General features: G+C 42.2%; 1 protein-coding gene across 2 annotated transcripts in view; it reads left to right on the forward strand.

Moving 5' to 3' along the window:
* Nucleotides 1-7,346: 7,346 nt before the first annotated feature.
* The window catches only part of F13A1 (coagulation factor XIII A chain), a 64,529-nt gene continuing 49,676 nt past the window's right edge, over nucleotides 7,347-22,199 (forward strand). The window contains exons 1-3 of one of the 2 annotated variants that reach the window (XM_035318799.1): nucleotides 7,347-7,494; nucleotides 11,640-11,791; nucleotides 18,318-18,506. In XM_035318799.1, coding sequence (XP_035174690.1) covers nucleotides 11,641-11,791; nucleotides 18,318-18,506 — 340 coding nt within the window. In that variant the 5' untranslated portion in view covers nucleotides 7,347-7,494; nucleotide 11,640. Of the gene's footprint in view, nucleotides 7,495-10,539; nucleotides 10,711-11,639; nucleotides 11,792-18,317; nucleotides 18,507-22,199 lie in introns of those variants that run through there. The other variant, XM_035318798.1, reaches the window with a different exon arrangement.

A 22,199-nucleotide genomic window follows, 5' to 3' on the forward strand; every position in this document is an offset into this window, starting at 1 on the left:
ACAAGATTAGGTAGTGTTAGACAAGTAAACAGTTATTCCTTAAATGACTACAAGTGTTTTAATTGCCTGCTTGGCATTGTCTTAGTAATTGCAATAAACAGCACAAGATTACAAAAAAAGAGCACCTGTCTACTCAGGAGATAAGCTGCCTTTAAAAAGAAAGAAAACAGAGCTATAATTTTTAGGATCCAAATTAATTGAAATAACCATGATAGTAGAAGCATAAACACCTGATGAGCTTTTGAGACATTTCTTTGGCATGTTCTTAGTGACTCTGTGCTCTTATTTTCAACCACAGTGTCTGCTCACCTATTGCAGCGCCCTTCAAACCATCCTTCTCTGAAGAATCCAGTCTGGGAGGAAAGCTGAGCACAAGCTGATAAGCATTTGCTGCAAGGAGTTCTAAGTGCTGTGGGATTTAGTCAAACAGCAAAGTACAAGCTTCTACTGTGACTCATCTGGTGTAAAACTAGTGCTAAGTATTGTACATAATTAAGACAACATTATTACAGTGAGATTGCACTTCTTTTTTTGGCATGGCTAAAGTCTTGAAAAGGTGTAATGTTTTCAGCCTTCAGAGCTGTGAAGAAGATGAAGAGTTCTGATGGGTGTTCATTCTGAAAGATAGCATAGCTACAGTGAGCTTAGATCATACATTGCGTTATTTCTGAAGGTCTCCATGTATATTTCAGTCTTCTTCATGAAAGGCTGTGCTTTTGTGAGAATAAACACAAACCTTAAAGTAGTATTCATCAGATAAGACTTGCAACAATGGTCTCTATAGACGTTCCAAGGGTTTGCTATTTTTTATGCCCACAAATCACATATTTTATTTTGGGCCACATTTATTAAGGAGGTGCTATTGGTATTTCAAGTAACAGACACAAAAAGTTATATTTGCCATCACATGCATCAGAAAATGTTGGCAGCAGTGGTGTCAGAGAGCCATAGATTCACTGTTTGAATACCAGCTCTCATCAGGTAAAGAACAGAATTATTAGTCAGCCACTGGTCCTACAAATGGGAAAGGTTAAACAAGCAGCTCACAAGAATTTGCCTACTTGACCCAGTTTTTTCCTTCAAAGGTCCACAAATCAACTTTTTTTTTTTTTTTTTTTTTTTTTTTAATGAGTGCATGGTCTTGATTAAAATTTATTGTTCAATGGTGCAAACAAATTCAGCTCATTGGTTGCTCAAAAGCCACTTACACAGTTTACTTGCTTCTCACTATTCCTAACTAGTAACTGCTCTTTATGATTTCATGATATTGTTTCTGTTCATTGATTAGCTGTCTGACTTGTAAACAGGAGGTGGGAAATCAGACTAAAAAACAGTGACATGGACCATTTTAAGGGATAGAATTTTGAATAAATCCATTTCCATCTGTGTTTTCTGGTGGATTCCTTTGAAGCATGTTTGTGCTCTTGAAAATACATTGGTTACTGCATCATTCTAACATTGCCACCACTTCTCTCATAATTTCCCAACATCTTTTTGTGTGATTGAACAAAGTGAAATTTTTCATGGGTCTGTTGATTAAGAATTCTAGGGTACCTTTCTGAGAAAATAATTGTTTAATATAAAACTGATAGATCAATTTCCATTTTGTTTTCACAGCTCTTTTCCAGATGACTTTCTGATCTATTAGAAAAGCAAATGCTCCAAATGCAATCAACCATTGATGTTTTGAAAGGAAATCAAAAACAAAGGGTTGAAGGAAAAAATAAAGTTGAAGACAACGGCTTGAAAAGTAAAGAGTGAAAGATTATGCCATTGCTATGATAGCTTCAAAAGTTTGTGAAGATTACAGCTGAGAGAGGTGGGCCAGAGAAAGCTCTGTAGCTACAGGAGGAATGTCAAGGAGAAGATAATCTGTTTACACAGCATCATCCTATCATGCATTTTTGCAGCCTTACAGCTTAAAACTGTGAAGAGGTTGATCTTGTGGAGGCACACAACCAGCAGTGGAATCATGGGAGAGGAGGGACAAACCTCAAATGAAGAGCACACTTGTTGACTATGGTTATTATCTTGGACTTCGCACTGCTTTGACAGAATTTGCAGAGCTTCTGGACAGATGAAAGAAATACTGGGCAGACCTACTCCTTATACAATTACTCCAGTGTTACAACATCAGCTGAGCTGTGAGGGACCTTGCTGTGAGTGCTGTAGCTTCTTACATGATGCAGTGTCTCTCAGTTGCTCAGGCTTTTATCTTAACTCCAACCATGAGCTCACTGTGAACACAAAGTGAAAAGTTATTTGTATTCCAATGTGCATGTTGACAGTAATTTTGTGGATGCAGCACAGCACTATAGAAAGAGACAGGTACGTGGAGAGTTTGGAAGGCATTAATTTCTTCTTACATTCTCCTTTTCAAACCACACTGCAAAAGGTTACAGTGGGAATAGCAAAAGAAAAAAACTTGCAGACTTCACAAAAACCAAAGCCTACAGCTGGTGCTGGACGGATATATTTGGCACACATCTGTGATTATGAAATGACTTTTAAATTGCTTTTGAAATTCATCTGGATAATGATTCATCCTTTCAATTTCCTTTCTCCCTCCAGAACATCCACCATTAACAAACCAACCAGTTGTGATGTTTTACAATCCACATTTGAACCTACTTCTCAAAACATTACACACTTCCTTAAATAAGCAATTACTCGGCTCATTTGCACAAAGATATGGTCAGTCTTGGGACTGAAAGATGAATCAACAACCCTGTTTGGCAACCATCTTTGAAACAAATCAAGAAACAGTTGCACTAGAGACTTGCTGAAGTGGGCAGAAATGCAACAACAACAGGCAGCTTAAGTGTTTCTGTACATACAGATATTGTACAGCCTTGATTGAGCTGAGCACATCACAGAATTTAGGCATATGCCTGAAGATGGAATTACTTACAAGCTTGAAGTTAAGATGTGCTTAAGTGTTTTGCTGTGTATGGGCCTACACACTACATCTGTGTTTGTATTAACAGGAAAAGCTGTTCTACAAGACATTCAGGCATTTTAAAATGTATTTTTGTTCTGAACTGGAACAGGAAGTTTTACCCCGACATGAAATTTAGGAAATCTTTAATTCCAGAAATCTTGTAATTGAGCATACTTGAAACATTGTGTTTCAGTAATATTGAAAAGCTTTGTGACATTAAGATTGAAATATTACATGACCACATATGGTACTAAATTAATGAGAACCAACTGTCAACCAAGCATGCTGGGATTGTCTGGGTTCTGCATAACCCACACCCTGGATGCAGGAAGAGCTCTAGCTTTTTAGCTGAGGTGCAGTGCTTTATTAACACTGTTGTTCAGCCTAGCACCAAAACAAAGATATTAATTTAGGCATGATGCAGATCTGGAAGTGCTATGCCCTGCTCTGCCCCAGTGCTCCGTGTAAGGACATTTCAAGTATCTTGCACCAGGTCTTTGACATGAGTGCTCCACAGACACAGGACACAAGATTCCCTGTGTTTGTATCTTTTCAGTTCTGGCCTGGCTGTATCCAAGATGACTCCACGCAGTCCAGGAGCCATGGTAGTTTGGGCATAGCACAAATGAATGACCTTCATTTGCATCTGGTGCTGTGTGTGACAAATTAACCCTTCTGGAGTGGAGGCTGCAGCTCTGTAGGAGCCAGTATGAGTAAAGAACTGAGTTACAGCTACTGGACTCAAGCTGTTTTTATGCAGAGACTTCTGAGGTTCCCGTCCCTGTGCTCCCCAAGCTTGTCCTGATATCATAGCAATACCTGGGGGATTGCGGCCTAGCTACAAATTTAGAGATTAAAATAGCCAAATCAAAGTTAAGCATGTTTTGGTAATTTCTCACAATCTGTTTTTCCACAATCAAAATTCATTTTCTCCTGAAATGCTTCAGTGCTGTGAAATCAACATTTAGTAGAAGACTATTGTGCTAGAAAAAAATCAAGCAGCTTTAGGAGTACGCAGCAAATCATAGAATCACTGACTCATTTAGGTTGGAAGGAACAATTAAAGATCATCTAGCCCACCAACCCTGCTATGGATGGAGACATCTTTCACTAGATCAGGTTGCCCAAAGCCCCATGTCCAATGTGACCTTCAACACATCCAGGGATGGGGCATCCAAAATTTCTTTGGGCAACTTGTTCCAGTGTCTCACTACCCTCATAATAAAGAATGTATTTCTTACATATAATCTAAATCTACCCTCTTTCAATTTAAAACTATTACCCCTTGTCCTATCACTACAGGCCCTTGTAAAGAGTCTCTCTACATCTTTTGTATTAGCACCCTTTAAGTACTGAGAGACTACAATAAGGTCTCCCTGGAGCCTTCACTTCTCCTGCTCTCTCAGCCTTCCTTTGTAGGAGAGGTGCTCCAGTCTTCTTGTCATTTTCATATCTCTCCTCTGGACCCACTCTAACAGGTCCATGTCTTTCTTGTTGGGGTCTCCAGACCTGAACACAGTACTCCAGGTGGGATCTCACAATGGCTGAGTGCGAGAACCACCTTCCTCAACCTGCTGGCTACACTTCTTTTTATACAATCCAGTTTACAGTTGGCTTTCAGGGGTGGAAGTGCACACTGTGAGCTCATGTCCAGTTTTTCATTCACCAGTAACTCTAAGTCCTTCTCTGCAGGGCTGCTCTGAATCCATTCATCCCCCAGGCTGTACTGATACTGGGAATTACCCCAATCCAGGACTTTGCTTTTGGCCTTGTTGAAATTCATGAGATTCATGCAAGTCCATTTCTCAAGCTTGTCCAGGTCCCTCTAGATGACATCCCTTCCTTCTATTGTATCAACTTCACCACTCAGCTTGGTGTCATCTGCAAACTTGCTCAGTGTGCACTCAATCCCAAATTGTAATAAAAATATTAAACAGTACCAGTCCCAATACAGACCCCTGAGGGATGCCACTTGTAACCAGCCTCCACCTGAACACTGAGTTGTTGAATACAACTCTCTGGATGTGGTCGTCCAGCCAGTTCCTTCTCCACCAAAGAGTCCATCCTTCAAATCCATTTCTTTCCAATTTAGAGACAAATATATTGTGTTGAACCACATCAAAGTCCTTAGAAAAGTCCAGGTAGATGATATCGGTTGCTCTTCCCTTGTCCACTGATGTAATCATCATAGAAAGCAACTAGCATGATTTGCCCTTGGAGAAGCCAAGTTGGCCGTCCTGAATCACCTCCTTGTTCTGCACGTGCCTTGACATTGCATCCAGGAGGATCTGTTCCATGATCTGTTCCACAGATCCTCCTTTCCACCCTTTTTGAAATGGGAGTGATGTTTCCCTTTTTCCAGTTACCAGGGACTTCACCTGGCTGCCATATGACTTTTCAAATGTGTTGGAGAGAGACTTGGCAACTCTATCAGCCAGTTTTCTCATTCTCCTGGGATGCATGGCATCAGACCCCAGAGACTTATGCATGTTCACTTACATCAGGGTAGTCTTGAACCTGCTCTTCACTTACAGTGGGAGGGACTTTGCTTCCCAAGTCCCTGCCTTGAGGTTCAGGGACCTGAGAGGAAAAGGAGAGACAAAGTCTGGTCATTATATTTTTTGCTCTCCCTGTCTCTAGATGTGATAGCTGTTTGAAAGAGAGTAGATACCTGCCAACAGTCGGTGAAAGGGGATCACACAAATCATCAGTTTTCCCTGGTCTTCAAGTTCTTGTTTCTTTTCTTAGTCTCATTGCCTCATGGACCAAGTAGGATTGGTCCCTAGTGCAAGAGCTTTTCTTTGGGAATGTGGAATTGAAAAGACAAAGTGATACTGAGGCAGTTGTTTTACAAGGGTATATTTCTTTGCCCCAGACATAAGGTGAGTATGGTGAAATTTATTCAGACAGATGTTTTACCTGAAATAGCTTTCCCTCCATAAGTCGATGGGTAGTCATGGCTTTGCTTTGCTATCCTATCCTTTTCTTGGGAGCAGAAATATTAATCTAAGTGCTGCAGCCTTTGTGCCTCTGTTAGCTTCTGTGTCAACTGGCCACAGCAGAGATGTCTACTCCCATTTTTGAGAGATGTTCCTTCATCTTTTAGGGTCTCAGCTTCAGCAAAACATAAAACAGTCAACTTAGTTGGAGCCCATGAAGATAATCTCTTATGAAAGACCTCTTTGCCCTACCTTATCTTCTGTCTTGCTCTTTCTGTAAGAAACTAAGGCAAGCCCTAGTACCAAATCAACTGAATGCTTTATATTCAGATGTTAGTAGGAATAGGAGTTGGAACCTGTATTGCAGGTTCCTAACAAACGATGTGATTCTTTTTCTTATTTTGTTGCAGTTACTACATGTACAGTTATGTTTCTGTCTGAGGAAGAGACGCCTTCATAGATGAGCACAAAAAGATAAATGTCTTTTCCCAATACTAAACTCATGAGCTGTTATGTACTTTAGTGTGATCTGATACGTATTGTAGGAAATATATTTTACATAATTGGCAGTGGCAGCCACATATTCTGAGAGGGAAAAAAAAGTGTTTTGAACTGTATACCGTGTATCACTGTTAATGATTTTGAGCAGTTTCTTAAAAGGACAATTTAGAGCTTGAAAGTCATGCCTCAAAACCAAGATAAAATCCTTTTCTTTTTCCATGTCAAGGCTAGGATTCATCTCACCTCACTATAGACATTGCCAGTATAGACACATATGGTAAGACCCATCACCTCAGGCTCCCTTTGCAGTCAATACAAGGAACAGGCACTTTTAGGCCATGATTCATCTGACCTATTTACATGTCTGCTGTAGGAGGAGATGAATCATTGCCTAGAGTAGATCTCTGTGGAGGATAAAGGGAGCCTAAGGTGGCCAGCTCAGATGTAGGTGCTTGTATGTATCTACAGTTTGAATTTAGACTTGCAGTTTGGAACAATTTTTTTCAGAGTAGAGTTAAATTTCCTAAGCCACATTTTCCTAGCAGAATGTGTGTATGAATATATAGATATGTATATATATTTTTTTCCTGCAACAGAAACATTTGCAACAATATCATTTGAAAACTGGCCCTATATCCCCTTCTCCAAATGTTCCACCATCTGAAGAGCTGCCATTTTATCTCTCCCTGCCTCTGCCCCTCTTTCACACATACAGTCATGTATACACATGCCATGTTTCAGAGCTGGGCCTTCTGATTTTTTCAGCCTTAACTCAAAATATACTCCTTCATGAGTGGTAGCCAGAGCTGTTACACACAGACAGATATATTAGCTGTTTTTGGTTTTTAAGAAATTGAAAGCAAAATATGCAAACTAAACCACCAAATGAACATTTCTGACATTTGCTTCTGTTTAAAAATACCATTTTTATTCATATTTTCTTCTAGTGTCTGCTCTACTCTGCCTGCAGCCTTGGTAAGGCAAAGCATCATAGGAAGAGGGACATCACTTTCTGGGAGACAAGTAATGATGTAGAGGGAGGGAGAAGACAGACCTGATTTTCTAAGAAAGTGTGCACAATCAGAAATAAAGCTCTGAGAAGACAGGAGAGAGGTAAGGGTATATTACATGTAGAAGATTAAAGTAGAGAGTGTCTGGTTTATTGGAATAAGGATGATGTCTTTCCAGGGATGATTATGCACATGCTGTAGTTTAATGTCTCAATGCATCTGAATTCCCATCTAGACTGCAAATGGGCACAAGGGTAATATTAAAACAAAAACAAAGTTGGAAAAAAAGGAAGACACCCACTTGCAGAGCATTACAATGCTCAGCTGCTGCTGAGGAGTGCTCAATGTAGCTAAAATAGTGGTAGGCAAAATATCCCTACTATCCAGCCATTGGCACACAGCACAGCAAACCATTTACATGAGCACCTGGCTGATCAGTTTGCTTGTGACAGTTCTTGGCACGTCCTCTTCTCTGGTTTGGCTTCTCTAAAGCTTTATTGACTTGTGTTTTGTGGGATTTTCCCCCAAAACCTGTGTCTGGCATGGGGGTACTTGAAACAGCAACGCTGTCTCTGATGATAACGGGAAACTGAATTTTGGATAAACTTCCACAGTGCAAGCTTTCCAGTCATTTAAGGGCTTTTCTGTGGTGATTAGGAAGAAGGGCTCTGTCATCCATCATCCAGGGTCCATTGCAGTCAGTGAGAAGAGCATCCACAACTGCAAAGGTCTTTGGCAAAGGCCACGAGTGTTTGAAGGCTGTCTGAGAAATGGGCATGGACTCAGCTCTTCTGCAGTGCAGAAGTAGCTTCATAAGAAAGGAGTGCTCTTTCACTGGTCATTCCAGAGCATCATTCATTAAATATAAGGCTCTACAGGAAAAAACAGGCCTTTGTGTTCTCTGTCCCCCCTCTTGCAGCAGCCCTGATGTCAGTAGTTTTGAACCATGAAAGTTAAATTAAGGCCAGTGCAGTCTAATAGGCAAGAGAGAGCAAATGCTAGGAAGTCAAGGTAATGAGAAAATACCTGCCATCTGGAGCTGTCATAAGCACAAATTTACATCACTCCCCACAAAATAAATAAATTACAGCCTATAGAACATTACTCTCCCTGGACACTGAGCCCCGCTCCTGCTGCTGCTGACAAAAATTTTGGTCTCTCTGCTTTGCCAGTGATCATCAGCTTCTTCCAAAAGCTCCAGAGAGACCTGAAGGGGCACAGGGAGACATCTGCAACCGCTGGCTGCTTAAGCACAATGGCTGGGCTGGGATTGTTCGGCTGCATCCACTCACTGCCTTTCTTGCTCTGACTGAAAGTTTTCCTCCCAGCTCTGACAGCACTGCAGCCACTTGGGGAAGCACATGACTGCCCCGGGAGATGGTGTTTCTTATTTGTGTTGCAGACCTCCAGCAGGCATGGCACCGAGGCAATATTTACATCGGTTTCTGTAACGTCATCACAACAGCTGCAGTTTTGGGAACTGAAGCGCTGGCTGTAAGTGGAAGGAGAGGCACAAGCACACCACACAGAAATCGGGCTGGCAAAAAAGAAATTCAGCAACCAGCCTCCTCCCCCAGAAAGCTCATTGTGTTCCTGGGTGCCGGGGGCATTGCTTGCCCACCAGATGGTTACCGCATGGACCATCTGCATACAAGTGAGCCCGTGGAAACTGCAGTTCAGGATGACAAGAGGACCAGATCTCTCCCTGTGGGGTGTCTGCACCCTTGGAGAAGCACACCAGGAGAAGTGGAGTCTCCAGGCAAGGTTGCTTTCTGTGCTGTGTGCCTAACAGCCCACTGGAGGAACTTGGGGAGAGATTGAGCCCTCTGGCTACGAGACAGCGTAGCTCAATGTGCAGATAGTGAAGCTGGCTCCAAAACCACTGCAGTCTGGTGCTGAGCCTTGGCAATCAGACCTAGCAGGCTCACTACCCTGGCTGCAACAGCATATTAATGCAGCAACACTGCTTCCAGGTCCCCTGTGGACATCTCTGCCCTGTGCTGTGCCATGCAGCTGTCCTGGCTTGTGTGGGACTACCTTGCTCTGGCTGTGGTCTCTACTGGGAAATTCACAGGGAGCTGGGATGTGGTCTTCTTTCAGATTTTTTATCTGTTGTTTCCCATTACAGGAATGCCATTCAATTCTCACCTCTTCTGTCTCCTGGCTTGGTTTCAGTGGCAGTAAGTTAGCAGAGGTTTGAGGCTTCGCTGGTGTTATGTGTCTAGCTGAAAAAGGATGGAGTCTCGTGCTGCGTCTCCTCACTCATTCATCTGTAAGTGAGGCAAAAAAGTGCCCATGGCTACTCATGCATGTGTAAGAGGGGCTCTTGCCTGGTTTGTGTTGTCCTCTGCCTGGATTGCATGTTCCTAGTAGACTTGTGCCTCTGCTACTAAGCAGCAACAGCTAACAGAGCAGTGGGCCTGAATTATTCCTGGTGGACCTCTTTTATTCCATGCAATTCCAGTGGTTTGTGGAGCTACGTCTGACAGAGGATGTGTCAGACAGTCTCCCATTATGTTAGAGTTTAGTGGAACTGAACAAAGTTGGCATAGAGCTAAAATGCTTACCCCAGGTACTGCTCCAGACACAGTTTGTTAGGTGATATTATCATGCATAAGAGCAGGAGGTCATCTGCCCCAGACAGAGCTGTTTGGTGCCAAGTGCCTTCACTCTCCTGAGCTGCACATGGATTCAAGGAAGAGGTCCCTTTTGCTGAGTCACCAACGAGCTCTACATAGAATGCCTACATGCCTGTGTGCACCAGAGTCCTCTGAAAGGACTACTGTGAGGCACCAGGCAGAGGAACCATCACTGTGTCTACTTCGAAATACTCTGAAAACCAGCATCTAAAGTTGCAGTACAGCTACCCTAAGATAGAGACACCATTAAAGTCTGGCAACTTGGTGAGCATGGCTTCTTGGTCTGTGTCCCTCAGAAAATCCCTTCCGGTCTTGCACTTCATATGCTCTTGTGCCTTGAGAAACTCTACTCTGTCTCTCTAAGAACTGAAACTTCAGTGCCCAAGCTATTTCCTTAGCCCAAGTGCTCTGAAATGCTCCTGATGAGTGGGGTTGGGGTAAGATAGGCAGAGAGAGGGAGGGAGGAAGCACAGATGTGCCAGCAGTGGTGGCAGATCCTCGGAGGTGGTGTGGGGAGGGCTTGGCAACACTTTCAGCACACTGTCCTATTGCAACAGGAGGGAGGAGGATATACAGAGGTTACTTAAAAGCCCTCAGCTTTTTCCAGTCTTCTATTGCACATCAGAAAATCTGCAAGGGAGAAGACCAAAAAAAAAAAAAAAAGACTATCTGAAAAGAAGGTACCCTTGCTAACTAGGAAACTTCATTTAAAAGCTTACTGCTATTAAATAATTGCTGTATTTTGAATTGGTGTTTTCAGGAGCTTTGGGAAGAAGCTATGTTCTCAGCCATGAATATTTTCTTAGATGGCTGGCGTGGCTCTTTCATTGCTACATGCTTACACCGAAATAGATGTGAAAGCAGTTTTGACTAGCTCAGAAAGAAGTCTCTGATCAACCTACATCTGAGATTTCCCTTAAGGTTGTTAGTGGGAGAGAAATAACTGGGTGTGCTTTTTTTTTTTTTTTTTTTTTTTTTTTTTTTTTTTTCTTTTTTTTTTTTTTTTTTTCTTTTTTTTTTCTCTCTTTCTCTAAAGTGTATTCTCTATATGCAGAAGTTAGCCTTTAGGGTGTTTATGTGCATAGAGACAAAAATACAATATTCCAGTAATCATCCACAGACTGTTGTGGGCTGTAGTGTTCAGGATGATTGCAATATAACTTAGAATGTAATTTTTATTAAGGGGAGGTGGTGTGTGACGTATTTTAGTATAATTTGCTATTTAGGACACAATAATGTTGTTTTGGAGGGTGGAAAAGCTGATGATTTTCCACATTTTTACCTGAATTTCCCAAATGTTTTTAATGCCTTGCTTCTCTTAGATAAATACTTCAATGTTAGGCTTTCCTTTCCTCCTTCCACCCCATTCTTCTCTTATTCATGTGTTTTCACAAACAAAATGCTTTCCAATCCTTAGAGAGCTGTACTCCAACATTAGACTGATGTTTTTTCCTCTCAGTTTTTACTTATGTGAATCTAAAATGTGTAGCTCACTGGCACCCCACACTGTTTCTGGTTTCTCCCATTTTACATGTGCCATGCTGTCTCATGTTTGCTTTCTCCTGGCACTCTTTCTTTCTTTCATGGTATTACAACATTTTTAATACAGGATGTCTGAACCAACGAGCACCGACAAAGAGAAGAAAAAACCTCCACTGAATGGGAGAAGAGCCCTCCCATCAAACAACTCCAATGCTGAAGAAAATGAGGTCCCCGAAATGGATGCTTTTGGATTGATACCTAGAGGATTTAATCCAAAAGGTACAGTGTACAATTAAAATGTAAATCTACTTTTATGTCTTTCATACTTAATGGCTGTCTAGGTCTGTGAATCAAAACCGAAACACTTCTTGCACAGTATTGTTATCTGAGTCCTACATACTTCTACAGTTCTTTACATGTCTTGATCTCAGATAGTTTTTATTGCTGCTCAGGGAAAACAAACAAACAAACAACAACAACAACAAAAAACAACTGGTAAAAACACCTGTCTGTGTGGAAATGTTACCTTAAGTTATGGGCGGGGAAAGTTGGGCATGGAGAAGTTGAATGACTGGTGTTCAGCTTGAACTTTGGGAGTGATTAAAAGGCAATAATAGGTTTTCCCAGTTTGATTACAATCACAGAGTAACTTTAGGAGGAATTCCTCAAGTCTTTTAAATTTGTGGGTGACAGTTCAAGGGCTGGGCTCGGTGAAGGCTCCGCTTTGCAGAGCTGGCAGCAGGGTGTCATTGAACATCTGCAGTTGGAGAATACAAATATGAACGTAGTTTCCTAACCAAAGTCATAATTACCTGTCACTGCTGCCAGAAAATGTGGTCCTGTTACTGTTGTTTTTTCCTAACTCTGGGCCATTCCCTTTTCTCCAAGAAATTGGTGGTGAAGCAGGTCAGGACACTGGGTTAAAACCAGACATTTTTGACAGAAGAAGATGTAGAATAGAAAATTTAATTTAGTGGGGTTTGGTTCCAGTTCAGCCTGGCTCATCTGTTGGCTTCAGGCATGGCTGTGGCAGCACTGGGGTGAAGGGAGCAGGAAGAGCTTCGCCTTTTAATGGCTCTTCTGGTTTGTACAGTCTTAAACTGACTGTGAAGCTGCTGCACAATGTTTTTGCAAGATGTACTAGATGTTTATCTCACTCATAAAAATGATTGAGGATCTAAAAGGAATCCACAAATTTTTAATAATATTCCTGTGAAAAGTGTCTAAATCTTTTGGTTGGGAAGACAAAACAGTATAATTCGAGGGATGGGCAAATCAGAATGCATTATCGATGCCAAATTTTTTGTGTGAACCTGAAAAACATAAATAATATTTGGTTTAGAAGAAAACACAATTGGCTTCTGAATGAGTCACCAAGCAAATTATATTAAGTTTTGGCCTGTTTGAGGTTAACAGCAGAACCTATTGAATGTGGCCACTCATAGTAGCAAGAGGTAATAATAGTACTCAAATGGGACTTTTCATACAGGGTTAAGAGTGCTTAATAAATGTGGACAAGCATTAAGTACTGCATTTTACACATTGGGAAACAGGCAAAGAGATACTCAATGACAAGGACAGTCTTATTAAAAATCGTTATTTCTGTAATTCTAATAATATGCCTTAAACACATCCCCCCATTTTATTACACACACATATCTTTAAAAATCATTTCTTTAGAAAAACGCCTAAGCAAACCAACTGGCATGTTAAGACTGTAGAAACTTTGCTTGAACTGTTTCAAACAACCCTGTAGTTCTGGTGAAAGTACGGGTGTTTAAAGTGTCAAATGTAATGTAAGGTCCTGACTGGGTGTCCTATCAAGCCCATTATGCTCACCATAGTTGGAGATGTGTAAGGGTGTGGGGTACCTTGGAAGGAATGCAGCTTATAGCTAAAACCCACCAGTACCAGGGGAAAGATTAGTATTGCTTTTTGATGTGCTTTATATGAGGCTGTGAAAGAAGTGTGGTGCTGGTAAACAGCAGCCTCTTGCTTCTCAGAAATGCAATGTAAACAGGAATATCAGGTCAAGTGTGTTGAGGCAGAAGCCTGCCATGTGCTTAAGGTGATGCTTAAGGTCAGGCAGGTGAGAAAAACAGCCCTTATTCAAAGCAAGAGTTTGTGTGGCCATAGGATCAGCTTGACTATGGGACTGGTATGGCTGAAAAAAAATAGTTTGAGCATAATGGCAAAATTCCCTATACAGATGGATCAGCTCTGCTATGCAGTCCAGCTCTGCAATGCTTGTAGCAATAACATGCAAGGGGTGACCTGAATGGGGGGGTGGGGGGGGGGGAGGGGAAGGGAAGAGAATGAACCATAGCAGCATTCCTGTTTCACTACACATCAGCTGTGATCTATGCCTCTGATGTCAGCTGATGTACATGTGGTCCCTGGACACACCATTTTCAGGTAGGATGTTTAAGTTGCCTATCAGAGCACATTAAAGGTTTATAGCCAAATGCTTTCTACACGCAGCTCAGACTGGAATTTGCATTCAGGAGCTGAACCTGCCCAGAGTACTTCACAGAATTATCTGGGTTGGAAGAGACCTCCAAGATCATCTAGTCCAACCTCTGACCTAACACTAACAAGTCCTCCACTAAACCATATCACTAAGCTCTACATCTAAATGTTTTTTAGAGACTTCCAGGGATGGTGACTCAACCACTTCCCTGGGCAGCCTATTCCAATGCCTAACAACCCTTTCAGTAAAATTCTTCCTAATATCCAACCTAAACCTCCCCTGGCATAACTTTATCCCATTCCCCCTCGTCCTGTCACCAGGCATGTGGGAGAATAGACCAACCCCTGCCTCACTACTTACAGCACTGGGGGATAAAGTGAGAGTCGGCAGGCAGAGCCAGAGCAGCAGGGCACAGCAGGGCAAGGCATGTCCTTGCAGAGGATTGCTTGTGCCACTTTCTTTCCCTTCTCATTCTATACTTCTTACTTCTGGGTTGTCTTTGTAGCCTTTTATAGTGATTCTCATATCTCCTTTCCCTAACACTCTGATAAAAGCAGGCAAATGCTTTTATCTTAGCTTTTACAAGTAAGGTATTTCATAACCTTTGGGGCAGGATGAGACATCTGCTGTAAACATTTAAATGTTGGTGTCTTCGGCTGTGTCAGATGGCAGACAACACACAGCCAGCCCAGGTGAAGGTGAGGACATAGTCTGGCTGGACATCATACCCTGGTATTGCTTCCAGGATACCTTTCTCTTAGCTCCACTGGCTGCATCAACCAGATCTCACTGGCCATAATAAGAATTTACGTATCAGGCTCACATCATTCAGATGCCTAAATTTAGAGGACTCAGTCTTGAGCTGAATCCTGCCCTTGATCTGTGCAGTGTAGGTGTCTACAGCTGAGCTAGTCACCCTTGTTTCCTTTGACAGCCAACAGAGAGAAACAGGCATTTTTAGGGTGTGATTCATTTGACCTATTTTAGCTACTACTCTAGGATGAGGTAAACGCCGAGCTTGACTAGCTCGCTGCTGACACCCACTTCTACTCTTCTGAATCACAGCCGGGGAGACTGGTGGAGGCTGCAGGGACAGCTGTCTTCCCAGCCAGGTCAGTGGGCTGCCTGCTGCAGGCTGCTTGCTGCAGGCTTATTTAGCAAAAAGCCTGTGTCTGTGAGTACGCCTGTGCTGCTTCCTCCCCCTGGCTCTTCCTAGCCAGCTCATCTCACCACATCATGTTATGAGTGGGCCTGACACGTACAGCCTGCTCGGTGGGAGGACACAGCCTTGCGGCCGCACGGCCCACAAGCTCCCCATGCGCCCACCTTTGCAAAGTTAAGGGACTCACCAAGGAATCGTGCTTCTCCTGTTAGCAGAGTGATGGACACCTCCTTTGGAAACTCCTACTGCTTGGTCTGTAATCCAGAGCCCTTTCTCTCTGGTTCTCCAAGAAACCCTGATGTTTGAAGGCTATTCTTGGTATTGAAAAGCAGCTCAGGCTTGTGCTCATTTTTTTCCATGAAAATTTAACATTACAAAAGCTTTAAGAAAACATTAGTCTGCTGCATCTTTTGCAGGAAGCCCACTTGCATGAAATAGTGGATGAGGCTGTGTGCAAACCATTGCATAGTCCGGACTTCAAAGGAGCCCTCGATGGCCACCTATTCCTCACAAACAGATGAGCAGTGAAATACACAGTGGCTGGACCCTTCCTTTAGATGACATAACCCCTCCTGGTGATGATGTTCGCACATCCCATTACCCTGCTCATATTTTGTCCTCTGTAATTATCATTACTGTAATTAACATGGGCTCAGTCACAGGTCATCTTCATTTGGCGGGCTCAAATACTTTAACACTGAGAGTGAGAGTGAAATGTGTTTTATGCAGATGTGCATAGCTGTGTTTTGACAGGAGCCTTGTAAAGTCCTGGGAAAAATGAAGCAAATGCTGAACTGACACCCTGGGATGACTTAGCTTTGTAGTTCCTTGAAGGGGGTAACTTTCAAATGAAGGGCAGGGTCTTTTGTTTCAGAAAACAAGATGAAAACACAACAAATGTTCAAAAGAATTTTTATGCCTCCCTGGAAGCGAGAAGAAGCTGAGCCAAACTTACTGATAGTTTCACCTCTCACAGAGCTGCAATGTGCAACTTTTACATAGAATGTTTTCAGCCAGAGAGGGGTTGGGAGAGAAAACAGGAGAGACTTCCCCCTGCCCTGTCTTCACAGCCCTCCAGAAAGTTTCTGCCTCACATAATTTAATTATGAGCTTTGTCAGCATTATTATGAGGGAACATGGGTAAGTTTTGCAGAGAGGGAGGTGAAGACATTCCCCATTTCATAGAGGGTCAATGAGAGTGATTTCTGAGCAAAAACCATTTAAAGTTTCACACAAGAACCATCTCTGTTACTTTAGACAGCACTAAAGCCAGTGGGGATCTACAAAAGTTACTCCAGAAGCCCAGAGAATTGAGCAGAGAATAACAATAACATTGCCATGGGATTTTAAGCCTGTCTCAGCCTTTCTGCAGATGAGGTTGACAGGAGGCAAATGTTTTTTGCTTCAGTTCTACAGAGCTTTTCCATGAAAGGATCTTTATCTTGGCATGTCCTGGGGCAGTTTCCTTTCCTTTAGTTTCCCACAGGGCAAGTATGAGCAGCTGGTGGTGACAACGCACCAGAGGGACCAGATCCTGCTGCCCATATTTACCTCCTTTCCATCAGCTGTTGCCCACAGCCCAGGCTGGGTGACTCGGCTGGGGCAGGAGAAGAAACATGCTGCTGCCCAGGGCATTGCTGCCTACGCGACATCACTAATGTTTTGAACACATCCCTGCAGAAGGACAGGGCTAATGCCCACCCTACTGCAGCCTGGAGGCTACACACCAGATAGGCAGCGGCTCTGCTCCTTGCCCAGAGCCTGCCTGCCTTCTGTGTCTTCCTGCCTCCAGGGAAAAGCTGTGCACGAAGCCGTTTTCTGAAGTTCTGTGAAATGAGCCGTGTTTAGCTCTCAGCAGTTTGGATATCCGACTCATTCGCTGAGTGCATCATTCCTGCTCACAGTGTACTCAGTAGCAGGCCAAATTAGCCACCATTGTGAGTACACACAGATCTACCAGCTGCTGTAAGTGTGCACCTCTTTTTGCCAGGCATGAGTTTGGCTCTGTAGCATCAGTATAAAATGCAGAAATTAGCTAGTTTCTAACTGTCAGCACCTGGAAATTCAAGCCGAGAGCAGCAAATCAAGTTTCACTCTTCTCTCTCTCTCCTTGTGGCAATAATGGTCCTCCTGGCAGAGTTTTCCTGATTATCTGTCCAAACATGTAGGAGAAATGATGTCCAGTTCATTTTGATGTGTTTGCTCACGGTTTGCTGGAACTGGCTGTGAAACTAGCGAATACATACAACTTAAATGTGTGCATTGAAGGAGCCGCTGTGTGAGAAAGCTCCCACTGTGAAGATTCCCAGTGTAATAGTCATGCAGCTGGTGGTGACTGCCAGTGCCTTTGGCTATCCCAGTGCCTCTGCACACTGGTCATTAGCTGAACAGGCTAACTTCTGGCAGCTATAACCCTTTAGATAGCCCTGATTTGAAGGGAGAGAGGTGTGTACTTTGCTTGTGCATGTTATAGATACCCACTGCTGTTTGCCTATAACTTTATACTGTAATTATATACTGTAATGTCATATTGAGTTTTCATAAAAGATGCTAATAGCAGTGGAGGTGTTCTGAGAAGCTGAGTCTAGACACATACAGTACACTAAAGCCTTATTTAATACAGACATCCAAGCTCTCAGCTGAATGCAAGATCATTAACTGCCTCTCAGGCTCTGCAGCACTTGGTAGCAGTTGTGCTTTATAAACATTAATGTATTTAAGCATCAAAAAAACCTGTGCATTTGCATTTTACAAATGGAGGGCTGCAAGAAGGGAGACATGAAGCCACAGCTGTCAAAGGCCCACTGATTGTACTGGCAAACTAGTGTCAGCGAGGCGCAGACTCACAGAAAGCTGATGCCAAAGGAAAGACAGAGCACAGCTCTCCCTGGGGGCATTCAGCTTACACCCCACAGGAACCTGCACTTTCTGCAATTGCTTTCATCAGTCACTAGAAGCCTTACGGCTTCTGCAACAACAGCAGGTGGACAGAGAGGTTTCAGTCTATAAAACCCTGCTTGGACAGGAAGGTGCGAGCCTCAAACAGATCTAACGTGCTCCATTGGCTGTTCTTTCTCGATGAGGCAGTGCTGGGGAAGTGAAGGACAGGGCCTTTAGTGATGGTGATGTCAAGACTGTGACTCTTCTCTCTGCTCATTTGTGTGCCTCTGCAGATTACCTGCGTGTTGTGGACATTCATATGTTCAAGGAACCCTATGAGATTAACAAGCAGCAGCACCATACTGACAAGTACTACAACCCTAAGCTGATAGTGCGTCGAGGGCAGCCTTTCCAAATCCAGATCGACTTCAACCGACCCTACAAGCCAGAGACGGACAAATTCTGGCTGGAGTATTTGATAGGTAAGTGCCTGGCAAAAGCTGTCTTTTCAGCAAAGTAAGTCTGAAGAGCCTCTCATTAACAGGAACACATCAGTACTTAATGTCTAGGTCTTTTCCTGTTATGACTGATAAACCATAAAAACATGTTTAACCAAAGGCAAAGAAATGCTTTTCTAAACAGGCTGTGAACCCTTGATCAAGAAAGAATCAACCGAATTACTTCTGAGAGTAGTATTTGGGGCTTTTTGTTTAGCAAGAAGCTGTACTTTATTGAGCTTTCAAAGGTATCTGTGTAATATCATATGGCAATGCTGAAAGGTAGGTGGAACAGGAAACATCTATCATTACTGTTTAGGAGATGCAGGCAGGAGGAGTATCTTGTTTGAGGTGGGAGAGATGCTGTGTATGAACTGAGATGACAAAACGTTGAATACACAACGGGGAAAAATTAAGCAGAATGGAAGAACTGAAGGCCTTATGATTTCATGGCCTACATTTTGAGCCAACCTGCTAACCAGGGAAAAGATTCAGAGATTGTAGCATTGGACCAGAAACCTACTTGGGATCATATCAGATGCTTTCTCAATTTACTTCAAAAAGAGCCAAGAAAGCATTTTTTTCATCAGGAGATCTTCCTCAGAGACTCTGATCCTAATGTCCCTGTTGGCTTATTGAAGGTATAGGACTAGACTTACAGGACTAAAGCTATAACCTAGCTAGAGAAGGGGAAAAGTATATGACAGGCTGTGGCTTATTGCTGTGCTCCGAAGATGGCCCCACAAAATGCTGCTCCATATATCACAGTTCTGGGAAAGCCCTGGTTTCATCCAGAATGATCTGTGAGTTTCTGTGTCAAGACATCAATGTTCCAACAATAAACTCTTAAAAATAGGTTTGAATTGATGTTGCAATTTACTTTCCTGAGAGATACATTTCCAAAATTTGTAACATTGATTTTTTTTTCTACCACTGAATTATGATGATGTGGACATTTATTAGATTTTTTGCCTTTTAAAGCTAGATGGGCGTTTATCTCTTAAACATATGTGCAGAGAAAAGGTTACTATCTGCACTTTTTTTTTCCATGGGTCTCTTCTTTCTAATTTAAATTAGGGTTGGGAGGCATGTTATGACAGTCCAGTGAGTGATTGGCTGAACAGCCACAAATGCCTTTAAAAAATTAATATGCATAAATATCATTAGTTCTTTTGGGATTTAATTAAATTCAAGACTGTTCCCTTAATCTTTATATGTTTAAAACAAACAGCTGTAGAAAGAAGAAGTGGAAAATGGAACATTTGTTTTTTATTTCATTGTGTGCTGTTTGCATTTGTTTTAATCAGGTATTCTATATTGGAAGAAGAAATTTAACATTTATTTTGATGTTGCACAGTCCACTTAAGACAAGCTATTTTTTTATTTTTGTGTTGCTCTTTCCTAACACATTTTTGTCCACAGTTTTACCCTGAATTTTTAAACCTGAATAAAAAAACCTTCATCAGCCACATTAGGAATAGCATTAAACAAAGCCTTAGCTAGGACAGACTTTGAACAAACTCAGTAATGGATGATGATTTTGCAGCCAGCCCTGGGTGTGTGATTGAATTCTCTTTCCCTCCTCATTCTTCACCGTTACTCTCTCTTCTGTGAAATGGGAATAGCAGCACTGATGTCCCATGTGCGGTGACAGGGAATCATCTGAAAAGTGCTGCATAATCAGTCTAGGATACAGCACTATTGCCCTCTCCTGTTTTTTAAGTGTCTGCTTCTATGAGCACCACTGCCCTCTTGCTAGAAGGAATTTAGCTCACAGATATTCAGCTGGGAGCTGAGATGTTCAAGCTCCTCTGCTAGGAATCAGTTAATATTTAGTGTTCCACGATTGCTTCTCTTTATGCAGATGTGGTCAAAATACAGTACATCTGTCCTCAGAGGCTAGTAACAGAAAGCAAAATAGCATTCCTGCAATGAGAAGGAGATTTAGGGTGCTGCAGTCACTTCATCCAGAGGTGATCTGTTTGACTCTTGCTACTTCTTCTAGTGGAAAGTCCAATATTTGGTGCCCTAATGGGGAGAAGGAGGAGATTTCTCATGCATAGGGATGGGCACTGAATGCTGAAGGTGTCAGTGCTGTGCTGTCAGATCGTTGCACAGAGATGTGCCTCATTTATATTGTTTGTTTGTATTATATTTATATATATAAAATTTGTATTATATTTGTATTGTTTGTTTGTCTGCCTGAAGAGTGGGCATTCACTTCCCATAATGCCAGCTGCCTGAAGACTAGCACCCAGCTCAGAAACATTGCCTAGGTTGCCTCTGTAAGCAGAGGAAGCAATCAGGCACCTCCAGGTGGCAGTTTAGCCCTGCTGTCTTAAAATGGGATGAATTCTCTTCTGGGTATTTTGTCTTCCTATGTTGACTCTACGCCACAGACTAGACTGTGATTTTAAGATCACTAAAGACAGGGGAGGTGAATCCTACCCTTCAGTACAGTCAGGCAGAAGCTACACCTATGGAATGGCTCAGACAACAGCCTTACAGCAGACACAGCTTGACCTCGGGAGAGTTTGAGACTTTAAAGTGATGGACATGAAGAAATACTGGCAGGCTGTTGTAAAATCACCTTTCCAAGGAGCTCTTGGTGTGCCTGAGCAGTGGACTTCAAACAGTGTAGCAGAACCATAGAATAGGTTGGAGGGACCCCTGCAGGTCTCATGTCCAAGCCTTTGCTCAAAGCAGGTCCAGCTTGCTCAGGTTGTTCAGCGCCTTGCCCTGGGGGCAGTTTTTATATCTCCAAGGGTGAATAGATTACTCTGGCAATGTGGACCCGGCTGCTCATGAGATGTAGGATCTTTGGGGTGTTTCAGTGTGCTTTAAGGTACAAAGAAACTTTTGGTAGGGACAGCTAGCTTTGGCTCCCAGGAAATTTGTCTGGAGCTGAGAAAACATCTGTTTTTGCAGGGCCGTGCCTGCAGCGAGTGCTGTTTATACAAAGTTATTCAGAAATTATTAGTCCCCAGCACTGGAAGTTTCCCAGCACTGACATTAATCCATTACAGAATTTTTATCCATTGAAGACTAATTTTGCTCATGAAAAAATACGACAATGGTAATGGCTTGGTACTGTGTGTGTGCAGAGCTATTCTATTTCCTTTATTCCCTAAAATGTAGTTTTACGTCTCTTGTTTTGTTCCTATTTTTGCTTCCTTTGCATCATTAAAAAGATGATTAATGAAGCAAGTAGAGACTGCTTAATCCTTCTAATTGATAATGAATCAAGGGTACCTGGGACAAAATCTTCTTGTGTCATATGAAATTTGGTCTCAAACACTCACAGAACAATCTTTAGTATCTTTTTTTTTTTTTTTTTTTTTTTTTAATCCACAATCCGTATAAAAACCATTCACACAGAGACTAGAATCCATGGGATAAAATTTAAAGACAAATATATGTGTGCAAATATACAGATATTTCACCCAATCTCTTGAAAGACATTTTGACTGACATCCTTCAGGGAGGATTCCTTATGACTAAAGTCCTTTTTGCCTTAACAGACTGTTTTCAATAGAGTAATCATCAGTGAAACTGGCTGAAGTGCTAACGTGAATTACTGTAATTCAGTTTCTCATATAATGCTTCATTAAATGAGGACTGTAAATGTCTGCCAAAGGATAGAAAAAAATGAGTGTACCAAAAATCCACATGGAAAAA

This window comes from Oxyura jamaicensis, chromosome 2 (assembly GCF_011077185.1).
Source record: "Oxyura jamaicensis isolate SHBP4307 breed ruddy duck chromosome 2, BPBGC_Ojam_1.0, whole genome shotgun sequence".
Lineage (NCBI taxonomy): Eukaryota > Metazoa > Chordata > Aves > Anseriformes > Anatidae > Oxyura > Oxyura jamaicensis.